A 17,736-nucleotide genomic window follows, 5' to 3' on the forward strand; every position below is an offset into this window, starting at 1 on the left:
AAGACATGAAGACTGCCAATCAAGTGGAGCAGGCTTCATCTAAGGCTAGGCAGATCATAGGATGTATACGTAGGAGTTTCGTCAGCCGTAAGCCTGAAGTCATTATGCCGTTGTATAGATCCATGGTGAGGCCCCATCTGGAATTCTGCGTACAATTCTGGAGGCCTCATTACCGCAAGGATGTACTGAGGCTTGAGTCAGTCCAGCGAATGGCCACCCGGATGGTCTCGGGACTCAAGGATCTCCCGTACGAGGAACGGCTGGATAAACTATGGCTATACTCACTCGAATGCAGAGAGAGGGGAGACATGATCGAGACGTTCAAATACCTCACGGGCCGTATCGAGGTAGAAGAAGATATCTTCTTTTTCAAAGGTCCGCGGCGACAAGAGGACATCCATGGAAAATCAGGGGCGGGAAATTGCACGGCAACACCAGGAAATACTTTTTCACCAAAAGAGTGGTTGATCGCTGGAATAAACTTCCACTTCAGGTGATTTTAAGAAGAAATGGGATCGTCACGTGGGGTCTCTGCACAGAGTTAAATAGGGGAGGGTCATTAGGGTGGGCAGACTAGATGGGCCGCGGCCCTTATCTGCCGTCTTTTCTATTTTTCTATGTTTCTATGTATGTTTAACTGTTAAAATCCTTCAAAGCATTGTCATGTAGGATTATAGCACTATGCAACAGTTCTCGATGTTTCTCCCGTGCTGTATGACACAGGTGGGTAGTATTGCAGAAATGACTTGTAATATTGTGCATTCACGGTTTGTCCCTCACAAACTGGATGAAACACAAGACAAGGATGTTAATAGTTAAACAGTTTCTACTTGTACTTTGTTGTATCTAATATAATAAAACCCTATCCGCGCATGCGCACTCTTACTGGCATGTTACCTGATCTGTAGTTCCGTGGTCGGCAGAGTGCGCATGCGCGCTTACCAGGTATATCTCTCTCTCTCGCAGCGGGCTTGCCGGCTCCGGCCAGACTGACGAAGTTTATTTTCGAACCTCACCAGCATCGGAGAAGACTTCCGACTCCAAACCTGCCGACTCCAGCAGCGTCTGCAGCACTGTACACATGCTGCTTTGGGGCCTTCTATGGTCCTGATTTGCTCTGCTGTGTCTCTGATGATGTCATCAGGAAAGTGCCAGAGTAAATCAGAGCAGTAGAAGGCCCCGAAGCAAAGTGTGTAGAGTGCTGCAGACATTGCTGGAATTGGCAGGTTCGTCAGGAAGGGAAGGGAAGGGAAGGGAAGAGGGGGGCGGTAAGGGACTAAGGGAGCCGGTCAGACCTCGGGAAGGGAAAGGGGGGGGGTAGGGGAAATGCTGCTACTGCACAGGGAAGTGGTGTGGGGGGAGGGAAATGGAGGGGGACGGAATGCTGCTGCTGTGGCTGCTGCACAGGGAAGTGGGGGGGATTGAAATGCTGCTGCTGCACAGGTAAGTAGGGTGGGGGAAAAGCTGCTGCACAGGGAAATGGAGGAGGAGGGAATGCTGCTGTGGCTGCTGCACAGGGAAGTGGGGGGAGAGAAATGCTGCTGCATGGGAGGCAGGGAGAGAGACAGATAGATAGAAAGAAAGACAGACAGCGGGAGGAAGAGAGACAGAAAGAAAAGAAAAACACGGGCAGGGAGAGAGACAGACAGAAAGAAAGACAGTGGGAGGGAGAGAGAGACAGAAATAAAGACAGACAGACATATATTCTAGCACCCGTTAATGTAATGGGCTAAAATACTAGTACCATAATAAAACGATGATTTCAAATGTTATGTTTTTTGCTCCTTCCCTACCGGAGACCGCTGCACTCAACTCTCATCTGGTGGCAACATTAAGAAGTGCATGTCACACACTTTCAAATGTATGTATTAGATTTTCAAGAGAAAAAATTTACTTGTCATGACGTATGAATCAACCCTTCTATGTTAAAAGGACCAGTTCCACTACAGATCCTTGAGGCATGATACTATTCATCTTCCTCTGTTGAGATCTCCATTTAAACCTGCTCTGTTTTCTATCTTTTAACCAGTTTCCAGTCCTCAATGGAATATTGCCTCCTATCCTATAGCTTTTTAATTTTCTCAGGAGTCTCTCATGGGGGACTTTGTCAAAAGCTTTCTGAAAATCTCCAACTCCTCACAATCCACTTGTAACAAAAGCTTTGAATAATTTAGTGTCACCTAAAAATTTATTCAACTCATTGCTGCTGTCTTTTCTGGATCATTTATAAATATGTTAAAAAGCACCAGTTCCAGTACTTACCCTGGGATTCTCCACTATTCACCTTTTTGCCTTTGAGATAACTGACCATTGAGTGTTTTCTGTCTTTTAGCCAGCGTTCAAATCAGCCTAGGGTGTTGCCTCCTATCCCAGGATTATTAGAACCATCTCGCGCTTATCCATATGCACAGGCATTAGACACACTGGAGTCCGTTTTTTTTTTAATCTCTCTCTGAAGTCTTTAGAGAAACCACCTACCCTCACTCTTTCTTACTTCAGGTGTCTCTTACGTATGTAGCTATCTACAAAAGACTTTTCTGGGATAGATGAAATACTAACTTAGCCCTTACGCTCAGATTCGTCTTCCTATTTACATACATCTGCTACAACAGTAGCAAAAAGGTCTTCCTCCAATGTGTTTTCCCCCTTATTTTCTGGGTCTATAAAACAGAGTAGAGGTAAAATCTTCACTTTTCTCATGATGACCTAAATGGAATGTTCTACTTGCATGTAAGTAAATGTATTAATAAAGGGTAGGGAGTCTGGCAGTATCTGCCCTGGGAAACCTTCACTTTTAAAGCACAGGCATATCGCAAACAAAGCGATTTGCTAAAAGAAAAAAATTGATATTCAGAGAGGGTGAACAGCAAGAGGAGCACATGGGAATTGGCCTACTTTTCAGCAGTTTGCAAACCAGCTCTGTAACCTTCTTTTCTCAAGAGACCCTGTGAAGGATAGGTGGATAGAAATAGAACTCTCAGCCTTGGGAAACACAGCACCTTGGGGATAATTACACCACCGCATTTCAGGCAACTGGCTCCAACTCTGGCATGGCAGGAATTAAGTACCCTGAATAGTGATGTTTACCTGCGTCTGCACTCCCCCCTAAAAAAAAAAAAATCCAAAATTAACAGCAGCTTACAAAAGTTTTTATTTTTAGTATTTATATACCACTTATAGCCTAAGTGGTTTACTTTCAGGTCCCCAAGCATTTTTCCCTATCTGCTAGGCTTATACTCTGTCTAATGTACCTGGGGCAATGGGGGGGATTAAGTCACTTGCCCAGGGTCACAAGGAGCAGTTTGGGATTTGAACCCACAACCTCAAGGTTCTGAGGCTGTAGCTCTAACCACCGTGCCACACACTCCCCCCCCCCAATTATGGACTTCTAGCACTACTTGAGTAGGAGGTAAAAGAACTCTCCTGATGGATAATGTGGGAAAGTAGTTTCAAGTTTATTTAAAATTTCTTATACCGCCTAATCAAACCTTCTAGATGGTGTACAAAAATGTTAAAAAACCATCTATTAACTAAAATACAGTTTAAAAACACATAACAACACTAGGGAAAATACTAACTTTAAAAGATTTTAAAAAAATAAAAATTTAAAAACAGAAACAAGAGGGAAAGAAGGGCTAGAACTACAATATGTAAAGAAAAAGAGAACATGTAAGGGAAAAAAAACAATAGGGAGGGGGGCAGGTATTAAGAATCCTTCTAGGTCCTAGGTCGTCCTTAAAAGGACAGTTAGGTTTCAAAAGCGTCAAGGAAGAGAAATGTCTTTAATTTTGACTTAAAGTCTGTTTATCGCGTAAGTACAGTAAAACCTTGGATTGCAAGTAACTTGGTTTGCAACACAAGCAAAACATTTTATTAAATTTTAACTTGATATACAAGCAATGTCTTGCAATACAAGTACATACAGTATACACACATCACAACTGAGCTGGTGGTTCTCTCTCTGATACTGCAGGAGTTTAGTGACTATTCTAAACGAGCAAGGTCTTGCAATACGAGTACATACAATATACACGCGTCACATCATCATAACTGGGCCGATGGCTCTTCTCTCTCTGACGCTGCAAGAGTGTAGTGACTGTTCTAAACGAGCAAAGTCATAGAAACATAGAGTATGACGGCAGAAAAGAGCCGACGGCCCAACAAGTCTGCCCACTCAAGAACCTTCCCTCCTTCGAGAATCCCTCTTTTAAGCATTCCTCTGGAGCGACCCCACCTGTCTGTCCCATCGTCTCTTGAAGTTGAGCGTGGTACTGGCCTCGACTACCTGACGTGGAAGACCATTCCATCGATCAATTACCCTTTCGGTGAAGAAATATTTCCTGGTGTCCCCATGAAATCTTCCCCCCCTGAGTTTTAGCGGATGCCCTCTTGTTGCTGTGGCACCCATAAGACAAAAAATTTCTTCCTCCACATCAATGTGGTCTGTGATGTATTTGAATGTTTCTATCATGCCCCCCTTTCTCTGCGCTCTTCGAGAGAATATAAGCGCAGCCTGCTCAGACATTCTTCATATGGGAGATTTTTAAGTCCTGAGACCATCCTAGTGGCCATTCGCTGAATTGACTCCATTCTCTTCACATCCTTCTGATAATGTAGCCTCCAAAACTGAACACAGTACTCCAGGTGAGATCTCACCATGGATCTATACAACGGCAGTATAACTTCAGGCTTTCAGCTGATAAAACTCCTTCTGATGCAGCCCAGCATTTGTCTAGCTTTTGCTGAAGCTTTCTCCACCTGATTAGCAGCTTTCATATCTTCCCGGATGATTACTCCCAAGTCCCGTTCTGCTACAGTTCTGGTTAGGTTTTCACCATTCAGGGTATATGTTCTGCATGGATTTCTGCTACCAAGGTGCATTACCTTACATTTTTTGGCATTAAAATTTAGTTGCCAAGTACTGGACCATTGTTCTAGTAAAAGTAGGTCCTGCTCCATAGTGCCGGGCATGGTTGCGCTATCAGGTTCTGCTGCGCTGCCCACAGTGTTGCATAGTTTAGCGTCATCGGCGAATAATGTAATTTTACCTCGAAGTCCCTGAGGCAGGTCCCTTACAAAGATATTGAATAGTATAGGGCCCATTGGTCACTTCCGACGTTTTTGAGGGAATACTGTTTACCATTACCCTTTGAAGTCTACTGCTAAGCCAGGCTTCTACCTATGCAGTCAGTGTTTCTTCTAGGCCCATCGCGTTCAACTTGTTCAATAACCTACGGTGTAGGATACTATCAAAAGCCTTACTGAAGTCTAAATACACGATGTCCAGGGACTCTCCCTTATCCAGTTTCTTTGTTACCCAGTCAAAGAAGTTTATCAGATTGGATTGACAAGACTTTCCCTTCATAAAGCCATGCTGGTGGGGATCCCTTAGTCCTTCGTCATCCAGAATCGTGCCCAATCTGTTTTTGATCAACGTTTCCATAAGTTTCCATACTATTGATGTGAGACTCACTGGCCTGTAATTTTCGACCTCTGACCTGCATCCCTTTTTGTGGAGCGAAATAACGTTGGCAGTTTTCCAGTCCAATACGAGTACATACAGTATACACGCGTCACATCATCACAACTGAGCCGATGGCTCTTCTCTCTCTGACACTGCGGGAGTGTAGTGACTGTTCTAAATGAGCGAGGTCTTGTAATACGAGTACATACAGTATACACGCATCACATCATCACAACTGAGCCGATGGCTCTTCTCTCTCTGACACTGCAAGAGTGTAGTGACTGTTCTAAACGAGCAAAGTCTTGCAATACGAGTGCATATAGTATACACGCGTCACATCATCACAACTGAGCCGATGGTTTTTCTCTCTCTGACGCTGCAAGAGTGTAGTGACTGTTCTAAACGGGCGAGGTCTTGCAATACGAGTACATACAGTATACACGCGTCACATCATCACAACTGAGCCGATGGTTCTTCTCTCTCTGACACTGCAAGAGTGTAGTGACTGTTCTAAACGAGCAAGGTTTTGCAATACGAGTACATACAGTATACATGTGTCACATCATCACAACTGAGCTGATGGTACTCTCTCTGACACTGCAAGAGTGTAGTGACTGTTCTAAACGAGCAAGGTTTTGCAATACGAGTACATACAGTATACATGTGTCACATCATCACAACTGAGCCGATGGTTCTTCTCTCTCTGACACTGCGGGAGTGTAGTGACTGTTCTAAACGAGCGAGGTCTTGCAATACGAGTACATACAGTATACACGCGTCACATCATCACAACTGAGCCGATGGTTCTTCTCTCTCTGACACTGCGGGAGTGTAGTGACTGTTCTAAACGAGCGAGGTCTTGCAATACGAGTACATACAGTATACATGCGTCACATCATCACAACTGAGCCGATGGTTCTTCTCTCTCTGACACTGCAAGAGTGTAGTGACTGTTCTAAACGAGCGAGGTCTTGCAATACGAGTACATACAGTATACATGCGTCACATCATCACAACTGAGCCGATGGTTCTTCTCTCTCTGACACTGCAAGAGTGTAGTGACTGTTCTAAACGAGCGAGGTCTTGCAATACGAGTACATACAGTATACATGCGTCACATCATCACAACTGAGCCGATGGTTCTTCTCTCTCTGACACTGCAAGAGTGTAGTGACTGTTCTAAACGAGCGAGGTCTTGCAATACGAGTACATACAGTATACATGTGTCACATCATCACAACTGAGCTGATGGTACTCTCTCTGACACTGCAAGAGTGTAGTGACTGTTCTAAACGAGCGAGGTCTTGCAATACGAGTACATACAGTATACACGCGTCACATCATCACAACTGAGCCGATGGTTCTTCTCTCTCTGACACTGCGGGAGTGTAGTGACTGTTCTAAACGAGCGAGGTCTTGCAATACGAGTACATACAGTATACATGCGTCACATCATCACAACTGAGCCGATGGTTCTTCTCTCTCTGACACTGCAAGAGTGTAGTGACTGTTCTAAACGAGTAAAGTCTTGCAATACGAGTACATACAGTATACATGCGTCACATCATCACAACTGAGCTGGTGGTTCTTCTCTCTCTGACACTGCGGGAGTGTAGTGACTGTTCTAAACGAGCGAGGTCTAGCAATACGAGTACATACAGTATACATGCGTCACATCATCACAACTGAGCCGATGGTTCTTCTCTCTCTGACACTGCAAGAGTGTAGTGACTGTTCTAAACGAGCGAGGTCTTGCAATACGAGTACATACAGTATACACGCGTCACATCATCACAACTGAGCCGATGGTTTTTCTCTCTCTGATGCTGCAAGAGTGTAGTGACTGTTCTAAACGGGCGAGGTCTTGCAATACGAGTACATACAGTATACACGCGTCACATCATCACAACTGAGCCGATGGTTCTTCTCTCTCTGACACTGCAAGAGTGTAGTGACTGTTCTAAACGAGTAAAGTCTTGCAATACGAGTACATACAGTATACATGCGTCACATCATCACAACTGAGCTGGTGGTTCTTCTCTCTCTGACACTGCGGGAGTGTAGTGACTGTTCTAAACGAGCGAGGTCTTGCAATACGAGTACATACAGTATACATGCGTCACATCATCACAACTGAGCCGATGGTTCTTCTCTCTCTGACACTGCAAGAGTGTAGTGACTGTTCTAAACGAGCGAGGTCTTGCAATACGAGTACATACAGTATACACGCGTCACATCATCACAACTGAGCCGATGGTTCTTCTCTCTCTGACACTGCAAGAGTGTAGTGACTGTTCTAAACGAGCGAGGTCTTGCAATACGAGTACATACAGTATACACGCGTCACATCATCACAACTGAGCCGATGGTTCTTCTCTCTCCGACACTGCAAGAGTGTAGTGACTGTTCTAAACGAGCGAGGTCTTGCAATAGGAGTACATACAGTATACACGCGTCACATCATCACAACTGAGCCGATGGTTCTTCTCTCTCCGACACTGCAAGAGTGTAGTGACTGTTCTAAACGAGCGAGGTCTTGCAATACGAGTACATACAGTATACACGCGTCACATCATCACAACTGAGCCGATGGTTCTTCTCTCTCTGACACTGCGGGAGTGTAGTGACTGTTCTAAACGAGCGAGGTCTTCCAATACGAGTACATACAGTATACATGCGTCACATCATCACAACTGAGCCGATGGTTCTTCTCTCTCTGACACTGCAAGAGTGTAGTGACTGTTCTAAACGAGTAAAGTCTTGCAATACGAGTACATACAGTATACATGCGTCACATCATCACAACTGAGCTGGTGGTTCTTCTCTCTCTGACACTGCGGGAGTGTAGTGACTGTTCTAAACGAGCGAGGTCTTGCAATACGAGTACATACAGTATACACACGTCACAACTGAGCCGATGGTTTTTCTCTCTCTGATGCTGCAAGAGTGTAGTGACTGTTCTAAACGGGCGAGGTCTTGCAATACGAGTACATACAGTATACACGCGTCACATCATCACAACTGAGCCGATGGTTCTTCTCTCTCTGACACTGCAAGAGTGTAGTGACTGTTCTAAACGAGTAAAGTCTTGCAATACGAGTACATACAGTATACATGCGTCACATCATCACAACTGAGCTGGTGGTTCTTCTCTCTCTGACACTGCGGGAGTGTAGTGACTGTTCTAAACGAGCGAGGTCTTGCAATACGAGTACATACAGTATACATGCGTCACATCATCACAACTGAGCCGATGGTTCTTCTCTCTCTGACACTGCAAGAGTGTAGTGACTGTTCTAAACGAGCGAGGTCTTGCAATACGAGTACATACAGTATACACGCGTCACATCATCACAACTGAGCCGATGGTTCTTCTCTCTCCGACACTGCAAGAGTGTAGTGACTGTTCTAAACGAGCGAGGTCTTGCAATACGAGTACATACAGTATACACGCGTCACATCATCACAACTGAGCCGATGGTTTTTCTCTCTCTGATGCTGCAAGAGTGTAGTGACTGTTCTAAACGGGCGAGGTCTTGCAATACGAGTACATACAGTATACACGCGTCACATCATCACAACTGAGCCGATGGTTCTTCTCTCTCTGACACTGCAAGAGTGTAGTGACTGTTCTAAACGAGCAAAGTCTTGCAATACGAGTACATACAGTATACATGCGTCACATCATCACAACTGAGCTGGTGGTTCTTCTCTCTCTGACACTGCGGGAGTGTAGTGACTGTTCTAAACGAGCGAGGTCTTGCAATACGAGTACATACAGTATACATGCGTCACATCATCACAACTGAGCCGATGGTTCTTCTCTCTCTGACACTGCAAGAGTGTAGTGACTGTTCTAAACGAGCGAGGTCTTGCAATACGAGTACATACAGTATACACGCGTCACATCATCACAACTGAGCCGATGGTTCTTCTCTCTCTGACACTGCAAGAGTGTAGTGACTGTTCTAAACGAGCGAGGTCTTGCAATACGAGTACATACAGTATACACGCGTCACATCATCACAACTGAGCCGATGGTTCTTCTCTCTCCGACACTGCAAGAGTGTAGTGACTGTTCTAAACGAGCGAGGTCTTGCAATAGGAGTACATACAGTATACACGCGTCACATCATCACAACTGAGCCGATGGTTCTTCTCTCTCCGACACTGCAAGAGTGTAGTGACTGTTCTAAACGAGCGAGGTCTTGCAATACGAGTACATACAGTATACACGCGTCACATCATCACAACTGAGCCGATGGTTCTTCTCTCTCCGACACTGCAAGAGTGTAGTGACTGTTCTAAACGAGCGAGGTCTTGCAATACGAGTACATACAGTATACACGCGTCACATCATCACAACTGAGCCGATGGTTCTTCTCTCTCTGACACTGCGGGAGTGTAGTGACTGTTCTAAACGAGTAAAGTCTTGCAATACGAGTACATACAGTATACATGCGTCACATCATCACAACTGAGCTGGTGGTTCTTCTCTCTCTGACACTGCGGGAGTGTAGTGACTGTTCTAAACGAGCGAGGTCTAGCAATACGAGTACATACAGTATACATGCGTCACATCATCACAACTGAGCCGATGGTTCTTCTCTCTCTGACACTGCAAGAGTGTAGTGACTGTTCTAAACGAGCGAGGTCTTGCAATACGAGTACATACAGTATACACGCGTCACATCATCACAACTGAGCCGATGGTTTTTCTCTCTCTGATGCTGCAAGAGTGTAGTGACTGTTCTAAACGGGCGAGGTCTTGCAATACGAGTACATACAGTATACACGCGTCACATCATCACAACTGAGCCGATGGTTCTTCTCTCTCCGACACTGCAAGAGTGTAGTGACTGTTCTAAACGAGCGAGGTCTTGCAATACGAGTACATACAGTATACACGCGTCACATCATCACAACTGAGCCGATGGTTCTTCTCTCTCTGACACTGCGGGAGTGTAGTGACTGTTCTAAACGAGCGAGGTCTTCCAATACGAGTACATACAGTATACATGCGTCACATCATCACAACTGAGCCGATGGTTCTTCTCTCTCTGACACTGCAAGAGTGTAGTGACTGTTCTAAACGAGTAAAGTCTTGCAATACGAGTACATACAGTATACATGCGTCACATCATCACAACTGAGCTGGTGGTTCTTCTCTCTCTGACACTGCGGGAGTGTAGTGACTGTTCTAAACGAGCGAGGTCTTGCAATACGAGTACATACAGTATACACACGTCACAACTGAGCCGATGGTTTTTCTCTCTCTGATGCTGCAAGAGTGTAGTGACTGTTCTAAACGGGCGAGGTCTTGCAATACGAGTACATACAGTATACACGCGTCACATCATCACAACTGAGCCGATGGTTCTTCTCTCTCTGACACTGCAAGAGTGTAGTGACTGTTCTAAACGAGTAAAGTCTTGCAATACGAGTACATACAGTATACATGCGTCACATCATCACAACTGAGCTGGTGGTTCTTCTCTCTCTGACACTGCGGGAGTGTAGTGACTGTTCTAAACGAGCGAGGTCTTGCAATACGAGTACATACAGTATACATGCGTCACATCATCACAACTGAGCCGATGGTTCTTCTCTCTCTGACACTGCAAGAGTGTAGTGACTGTTCTAAACGAGCGAGGTCTTGCAATACGAGTACATACAGTATACACGCGTCACATCATCACAACTGAGCCGATGGTTCTTCTCTCTCCGACACTGCAAGAGTGTAGTGACTGTTCTAAACGAGCGAGGTCTTGCAATACGAGTACATACAGTATACACGCGTCACATCATCACAACTGAGCCGATGGTTCTTCTCTCTCTGATGCTGCAAGAGTGTAGTGACTGTTCTAAACGGGCGAGGTCTTGCAATACGAGTACATACAGTATACACGCGTCACATCATCACAACTGAGCCGATGGTTCTTCTCTCTCTGACACTGCAAGAGTGTAGTGACTGTTCTAAACGAGTAAAGTCTTGCAATACGAGTACATACAGTATACATGCGTCACATCATCACAACTGAGCTGGTGGTTCTTCTCTCTCTGACACTGCGGGAGTGTAGTGACTGTTCTAAACGAGCGAGGTCTTGCAATACGAGTACATACAGTATACATGCGTCACATCATCACAACTGAGCCGATGGTTCTTCTCTCTCTGACACTGCAAGAGTGTAGTGACTGTTCTAAACGAGCGAGGTCTTGCAATACGAGTACATACAGTATACACGCGTCACATCATCACAACTGAGCCGATGGTTCTTCTCTCTCTGACACTGCAAGAGTGTAGTGACTGTTCTAAACGAGCGAGGTCTTGCAATATGAGTACATACAGTATACACGCGTCACATCATCACAACTGAGCCGATGGTTCTTCTCTCTCCGACACTGCAAGAGTGTAGTGACTGTTCTAAACGAGCGAGGTCTTGCAATAGGAGTACATACAGTATACACGCGTCACATCATCACAACTGAGCCGATGGTTCTTCTCTCTCCGACACTGCAAGAGTGTAGTGACTGTTCTAAACGAGCGAGGTCTTGCAATACGAGTACATACAGTATACACGCGTCACATCATCACAACTGAGCCGATGGTTCTTCTCTCTCTGACACTGCAAGAGTGTAGTGACTGTTCTAAACGAGCGAGGTCTTGCAATACGAGTACATACAGTATACACGCGTCACATCATCACAACTGAGCCGATGGTTCTTCTCTCTCTGACACTGCGGGAGTGTAGTGACTGTTCTAAACGAGTAAAGTCTTGCAATACGAGTACATACAGTATACATGCGTCACATCATCACAACTGAGCTGGTGGTTCTTCTCTCTCTGACACTGCGGGAGTGTAGTGACTGTTCTAAACGAGCGAGGTCTAGCAATACGAGTACATACAGTATACATGCGTCACATCATCACAACTGAGCCGATGGTTCTTCTCTCTCTGACACTGCAAGAGTGTAGTGACTGTTCTAAACGAGCGAGGTCTTGCAATACGAGTACATACAGTATACACACGTCACAACTGAGCCGATGGTTTTTCTCTCTCTGATGCTGCAAGAGTGTAGTGACTGTTCTAAACGGGCGAGGTCTTGCAATACGAGTACATACAGTATACACGCGTCACATCATCACAACTGAGCCGATGGTTCTTCTCTCTCTGACACTGCAAGAGTGTAGTGACTGTTCTAAACGAGTAAAGTCTTGCAATACGAGTACATACAGTATACATGCGTCACATCATCACAACTGAGCTGGTGGTTCTTCTCTCTCTGACACTGCGGGAGTGTAGTGACTGTTCTAAACGAGCGAGGTCTTGCAATACGAGTACATACAGTATACATGCGTCACATCATCACAACTGAGCCGATGGTTCTTCTCTCTCTGACACTGCAAGAGTGTAGTGACTGTTCTAAACGAGCGAGGTCTTGCAATACGAGTACATACAGTATACACGCGTCACATCATCACAACTGAGCCGATGGTTCTTCTCTCTCCGACACTGCAAGAGTGTAGTGACTGTTCTAAACGAGCGAGGTCTTGCAATACGAGTACATACAGTATACACGCGTCACATCATCACAACTGAGCCGATGGTTTTTCTCTCTCTGATGCTGCAAGAGTGTAGTGACTGTTCTAAACGGGCGAGGTCTTGCAATACGAGTACATACAGTATACACGCGTCACATCATCACAACTGAGCCGATGGTTCTTCTCTCTCTGACACTGCAAGAGTGTAGTGACTGTTCTAAACGAGTAAAGTCTTGCAATACGAGTACATACAGTATACATGCGTCACATCATCACAACTGAGCTGGTGGTTCTTCTCTCTCTGACACTGCGGGAGTGTAGTGACTGTTCTAAACGAGCGAGGTCTTGCAATACGAGTACATACAGTATACATGCGTCACATCATCACAACTGAGCCGATGGTTCTTCTCTCTCTGACACTGCAAGAGTGTAGTGACTGTTCTAAACGAGCGAGGTCTTGCAATACGAGTACATACAGTATACACGCGTCACATCATCACAACTGAGCCGATGGTTCTTCTCTCTCTGACACTGCAAGAGTGTAGTGACTGTTCTAAACGAGCGAGGTCTTGCAATATGAGTACATACAGTATACACGCGTCACATCATCACAACTGAGCCGATGGTTCTTCTCTCTCCGACACTGCAAGAGTGTAGTGACTGTTCTAAACGAGCGAGGTCTTGCAATAGGAGTACATACAGTATACACGCGTCACATCATCACAACTGAGCCGATGGTTCTTCTCTCTCCGACACTGCAAGAGTGTAGTGACTGTTCTAAACGAGCGAGGTCTTGCAATACGAGTACATACAGTATACACGCGTCACATCATCACAACTGAGCCGATGGTTCTTCTCTCTCCGACACTGCAAGAGTGTAGTGACTGTTCTAAACGAGCGAGGTCTTGCAATACGAGTACATACAGTATACACGCGTCACATCATCACAACTGAGCCGATGGTTCTTCTCTCTCTGACACTGCGGGAGTGTAGTGACTGTTCTAAACGAGTAAAGTCTTGCAATACGAGTACATACAGTATACATGCGTCACATCATCACAACTGAGCTGGTGGTTCTTCTCTCTCTGACACTGCGGGAGTGTAGTGACTGTTCTAAACGAGCGAGGTCTAGCAATACGAGTACATACAGTATACATGCGTCACATCATCACAACTGAGCCGATGGTTCTTCTCTCTCTGACACTGCAAGAGTGTAGTGACTGTTCTAAACGAGCGAGGTCTTGCAATACGAGTACATACAGTATACACGCGTCACATCATCACAACTGAGCCGATGGTTTTTCTCTCTCTGACACTGCAAGAGTGTAGTGACTGTTCTAAACGAGCGAGGTCTTGCAATACGAGTACATACAGTATACATGCGTCACATCATCACAACTGAGCTGGTGGTTCTTCTCTCTCTGACACTGCGGGAGTGTAGTGACTGTTCTAAACGAGCGAGGTCTAGCAATACGAGTACATACAGTATACATGCGTCACATCATCACAACTGAGCCGATGGTTCTTCTCTCTCTGATGCTGCAAGAGTGTAGTGACTGTTCTAAACGGGCGAGGTCTTGCAATACGAGTACATACAGTATACACGCGTCACATCATCACAACTGAGCTGATGGTTCTTCTCTCTCTGACACTGCAAGAGTGTAGTGACTGTTCTAAACGAGCGAGGTCTTGCAATACGAGTACATACAGTATACACGCGTCACATCATCACAACTGAGCCGATGGTTCTTCTCTCTCTGACACTGCAAGAGTGTAGTGACTGTTCTAAACGAGCGAGGTCTTGCAATACGAGTACATACAGTATACACGCGTCACATCATCACAACTGAGCCGATGGTTCTTCTCTCTCTGACACTGCAAGAGTGTAGTGACTGTTCTAAACGAGTAAAGTCTTGCAATACGAGTACATACAGTATACATGCGTCACATCATCACAACTGAGCCGATGGTTCTTCTCTCTCTGACACTGCAAGAGTGTAGTGACTGTTCTAAACGAGCGAGGTCTTGCAATACGAGTACATACAGTATACACGCGTCACAACTGAGCTGATGGGGGTCTTTTACTAAGGCGCGCTAAATGCTAATGCGTCCAAAGAATCTAATGGGCACATTAGCACTTAGCGCTCGCTAAATCGGCTAGCAAACCTTAGTAAAAGAGGGAGGTTATGTTTAGTATTTTTATTGTTGGTAGATCATTTTGACTTGGTCATTTTAAAAGTAGCTCGCAAGCCCAAAAAGTGTGGGCACCCCTGTCCTAGAGATATGTTTTGCCTGTTTGGGGGGGGGGTTGTGCCCTCAGAAAAGTATTTCAAATAGATGAGATCTATTGCTTTCAATAAGTAGCATTTTTTTGGTTACCAAATTTTATAAATATTTAATATATCTAGGAACAGATAATGAACAGCCCATGTTTGGCAAAGCCTTTGGAGTTTGTTGTAATAAAGGAAAGTGTACATGTACTCATATATTTTCTTTGGCACACATCTGTACCTGCTTTTTGTGAGGATTTTTTACTCCTATTCCTAAAATAACTGGGCAAAAGTAGGCACATTGTAGGACATATATGTATTAGGATGGGCAATAATCAAAAGGTCATATCTGTAAGAATCTTTCAAGAGGGGAAAACCTCTCCTTGAGCATCTCATAACATAAATTTTGTGCGTAGCTTGAATTTGAGAGATCCAGGTGAGAAATGAGGGCAACACATTCAGGAATGGAATTGTAATATCCCTTTTGGCAGTACCTCAGTAGCTCATTCATCACTCCCTTTCACTTTTCCTGGGGAAAATCATTTGCACTAGAATGTTTGTTTGCTTACCTATATAGATATGTGAAGAAAAGAATTGCTCTTTGAAGTATAATTGAAGTAAAAAATGTGAACATAGAATCCATGAAGATTTGTTTTTGAGTTTCTGTCATAACATTACAATTTGTGATTAATATTTTGCTAAAATGCATACAGATCTGGGAAGAGGGGGGGACATGATCGAGACGTTCAAGTATCTCTCGGGCCGCATAGAGACGGAGGAAGATATCTTCCTTTTCAAGGGTCCCACGACAACAAGAGGGCATCCGTGGAAAATCAGGGGCGGGAAACTACGAGCTGACACCAGGAAATTCTTTTTCACAGAAAGGGTGGTTGATCGCTGGAATAGTCTTCCACTGCATGTGATCGAGGCCAGCAGCGTGCCTGATTTTAAGGCCAAATGGGATCGTCACATGGGATCTATTCACAGGGCGAAGGTAGGGGAGGGATCTATTCACAGGGCGAAGGTAGGGGAGGGACATTAGGGTGGGCAGACTAGATGGGCCTTGGCCCTTATCTGCCATCTATTTCTATGTTTCTTTGTATTAGCTGGGGGGATGGAGAGACATGTCTTCTATTTCCATAACTGAGCTGAATAAACAGTTCCAAAATTCAGCTGGTCGCTGAGCTTTCCTTGTGCCATTTCTCTCACTCTGCCATATCAGATGGGGGGTTACTGCTCTCATGGTATCCAAATACAAAAAGAGAAGTGGGGCAGGAGGATAGTTGGCATCGACATGATAATGAAGATCATTCAGTAATCCTTGGCTTTTACGCCTAGTCTTCTGTTGCTGGACATCCTTTTTCACATGTGAGTGGACATAGGGGTGTGCATCATTTTTCTCCTAGTGACAGTGACTCTAAGCTACATGTGCTCATTTTGATTACCTATGTGGTTTCTCTACCAAATCTCAGTGAGTGTGTAATTTTTGCCAGATTATTATTTTTTTTAAGAAGACTTATGTTTTTGGAGCTGTAATGTACATCTATTTGACTTCTTTGTGCATCTTTTTAAGTTTCCAGGCACATCGCCCTGCACTGAATGTCGTCATTTTCCCTCTACTGCATGAGGGCTTGACAGATGTGATCAGAGATGTTCCCATAATGCACCTGGATGAAATAACCTTATTTAAGAGCCGTGTGGCAGAGGAGCCTCCAAACCTGTGGTGGTGATTGAGCCATAGCAGACACTAGATCAGATGGGGAAAAAAACCCCTGTTAGTTCAGATCACCTTTTACTGTGGCTTACCGAGTGGATGCTTCACAATCGCCCACAGTCATTTCAACCACAGTGTGTTGAGATATAAGAAAAGGGAAGAGGGAGCAACTGAAGAGAGCTTTAGAGAACACATCTCCCTATTTCTCATCAAAGGAAAGTTGGGGAGTTTTTATTTTGATGGTACGACATGGATTTTCATTGAATTGAACATATAAAAAAAAAAAAATAAAATTCTGACTTTGGAAGTCTCTGCATTTTGTTGCCTTTTAAACATCAGTGTGATTAATGTCAAGGTAATAAACCCACATGCATTTCATTTTCCCTGGGCTTCTGTGTCTGTATGTGGTGAGCTCCTTGTGTCCTGCTTGTAGCCTCATTGCTGCTTAATGGGGGATCCTGAGAATAAGGAATCAGCAGAAAGCCATGAAGTGGGAAGCAGAGCACAGTTCAGATGAGCCCGGGGAGCTCTAAAGTGCTTCTCAATGAAGTAGCTACAGCAACGATTCTGTAATCTCTTAAAATGCCCATCCTGCATGTGCTGATGCTTTGCAAAATTTAGAAATTAAACCTCGACTGCCATTTGTGGCAAGTCATATTTTGAACCTCTGTGCCTGATAGTCTTGTGCTTAATGTGTCACGTTCAGATTTTGAAAGCCCTCGATTGGGGGAGGGGGGTAGCATAT

General features: G+C 44.7%; 1 protein-coding gene across 7 annotated transcripts in view; it reads left to right on the top strand.

The window, feature by feature from the left end:
- Positions 1–17,346, top strand: part of FBXL18 (F-box and leucine rich repeat protein 18) — a 68,694-nt gene extending 51,348 nt beyond the window's left edge. For all 7 annotated transcript variants that reach the window (XM_033914479.1, XM_033914481.1, XM_033914480.1 and 4 more), the window contains one exon: positions 16,851–17,346. In XM_033914479.1, the coding sequence (XP_033770370.1) occupies positions 16,851–17,007 (157 nt within the window). In that variant the 3' untranslated portion in view covers positions 17,008–17,346. The remainder of the gene's footprint in view (positions 1–16,850) is intronic.
- Positions 17,347–17,736: the final 390 nt, after the last annotated feature.

The sequence above is a fragment of the Geotrypetes seraphini genome, chromosome 11, assembly GCF_902459505.1.
Source record: "Geotrypetes seraphini chromosome 11, aGeoSer1.1, whole genome shotgun sequence".
In the NCBI taxonomy this organism is placed as follows: domain Eukaryota; kingdom Metazoa; phylum Chordata; class Amphibia; order Gymnophiona; family Dermophiidae; genus Geotrypetes; species Geotrypetes seraphini.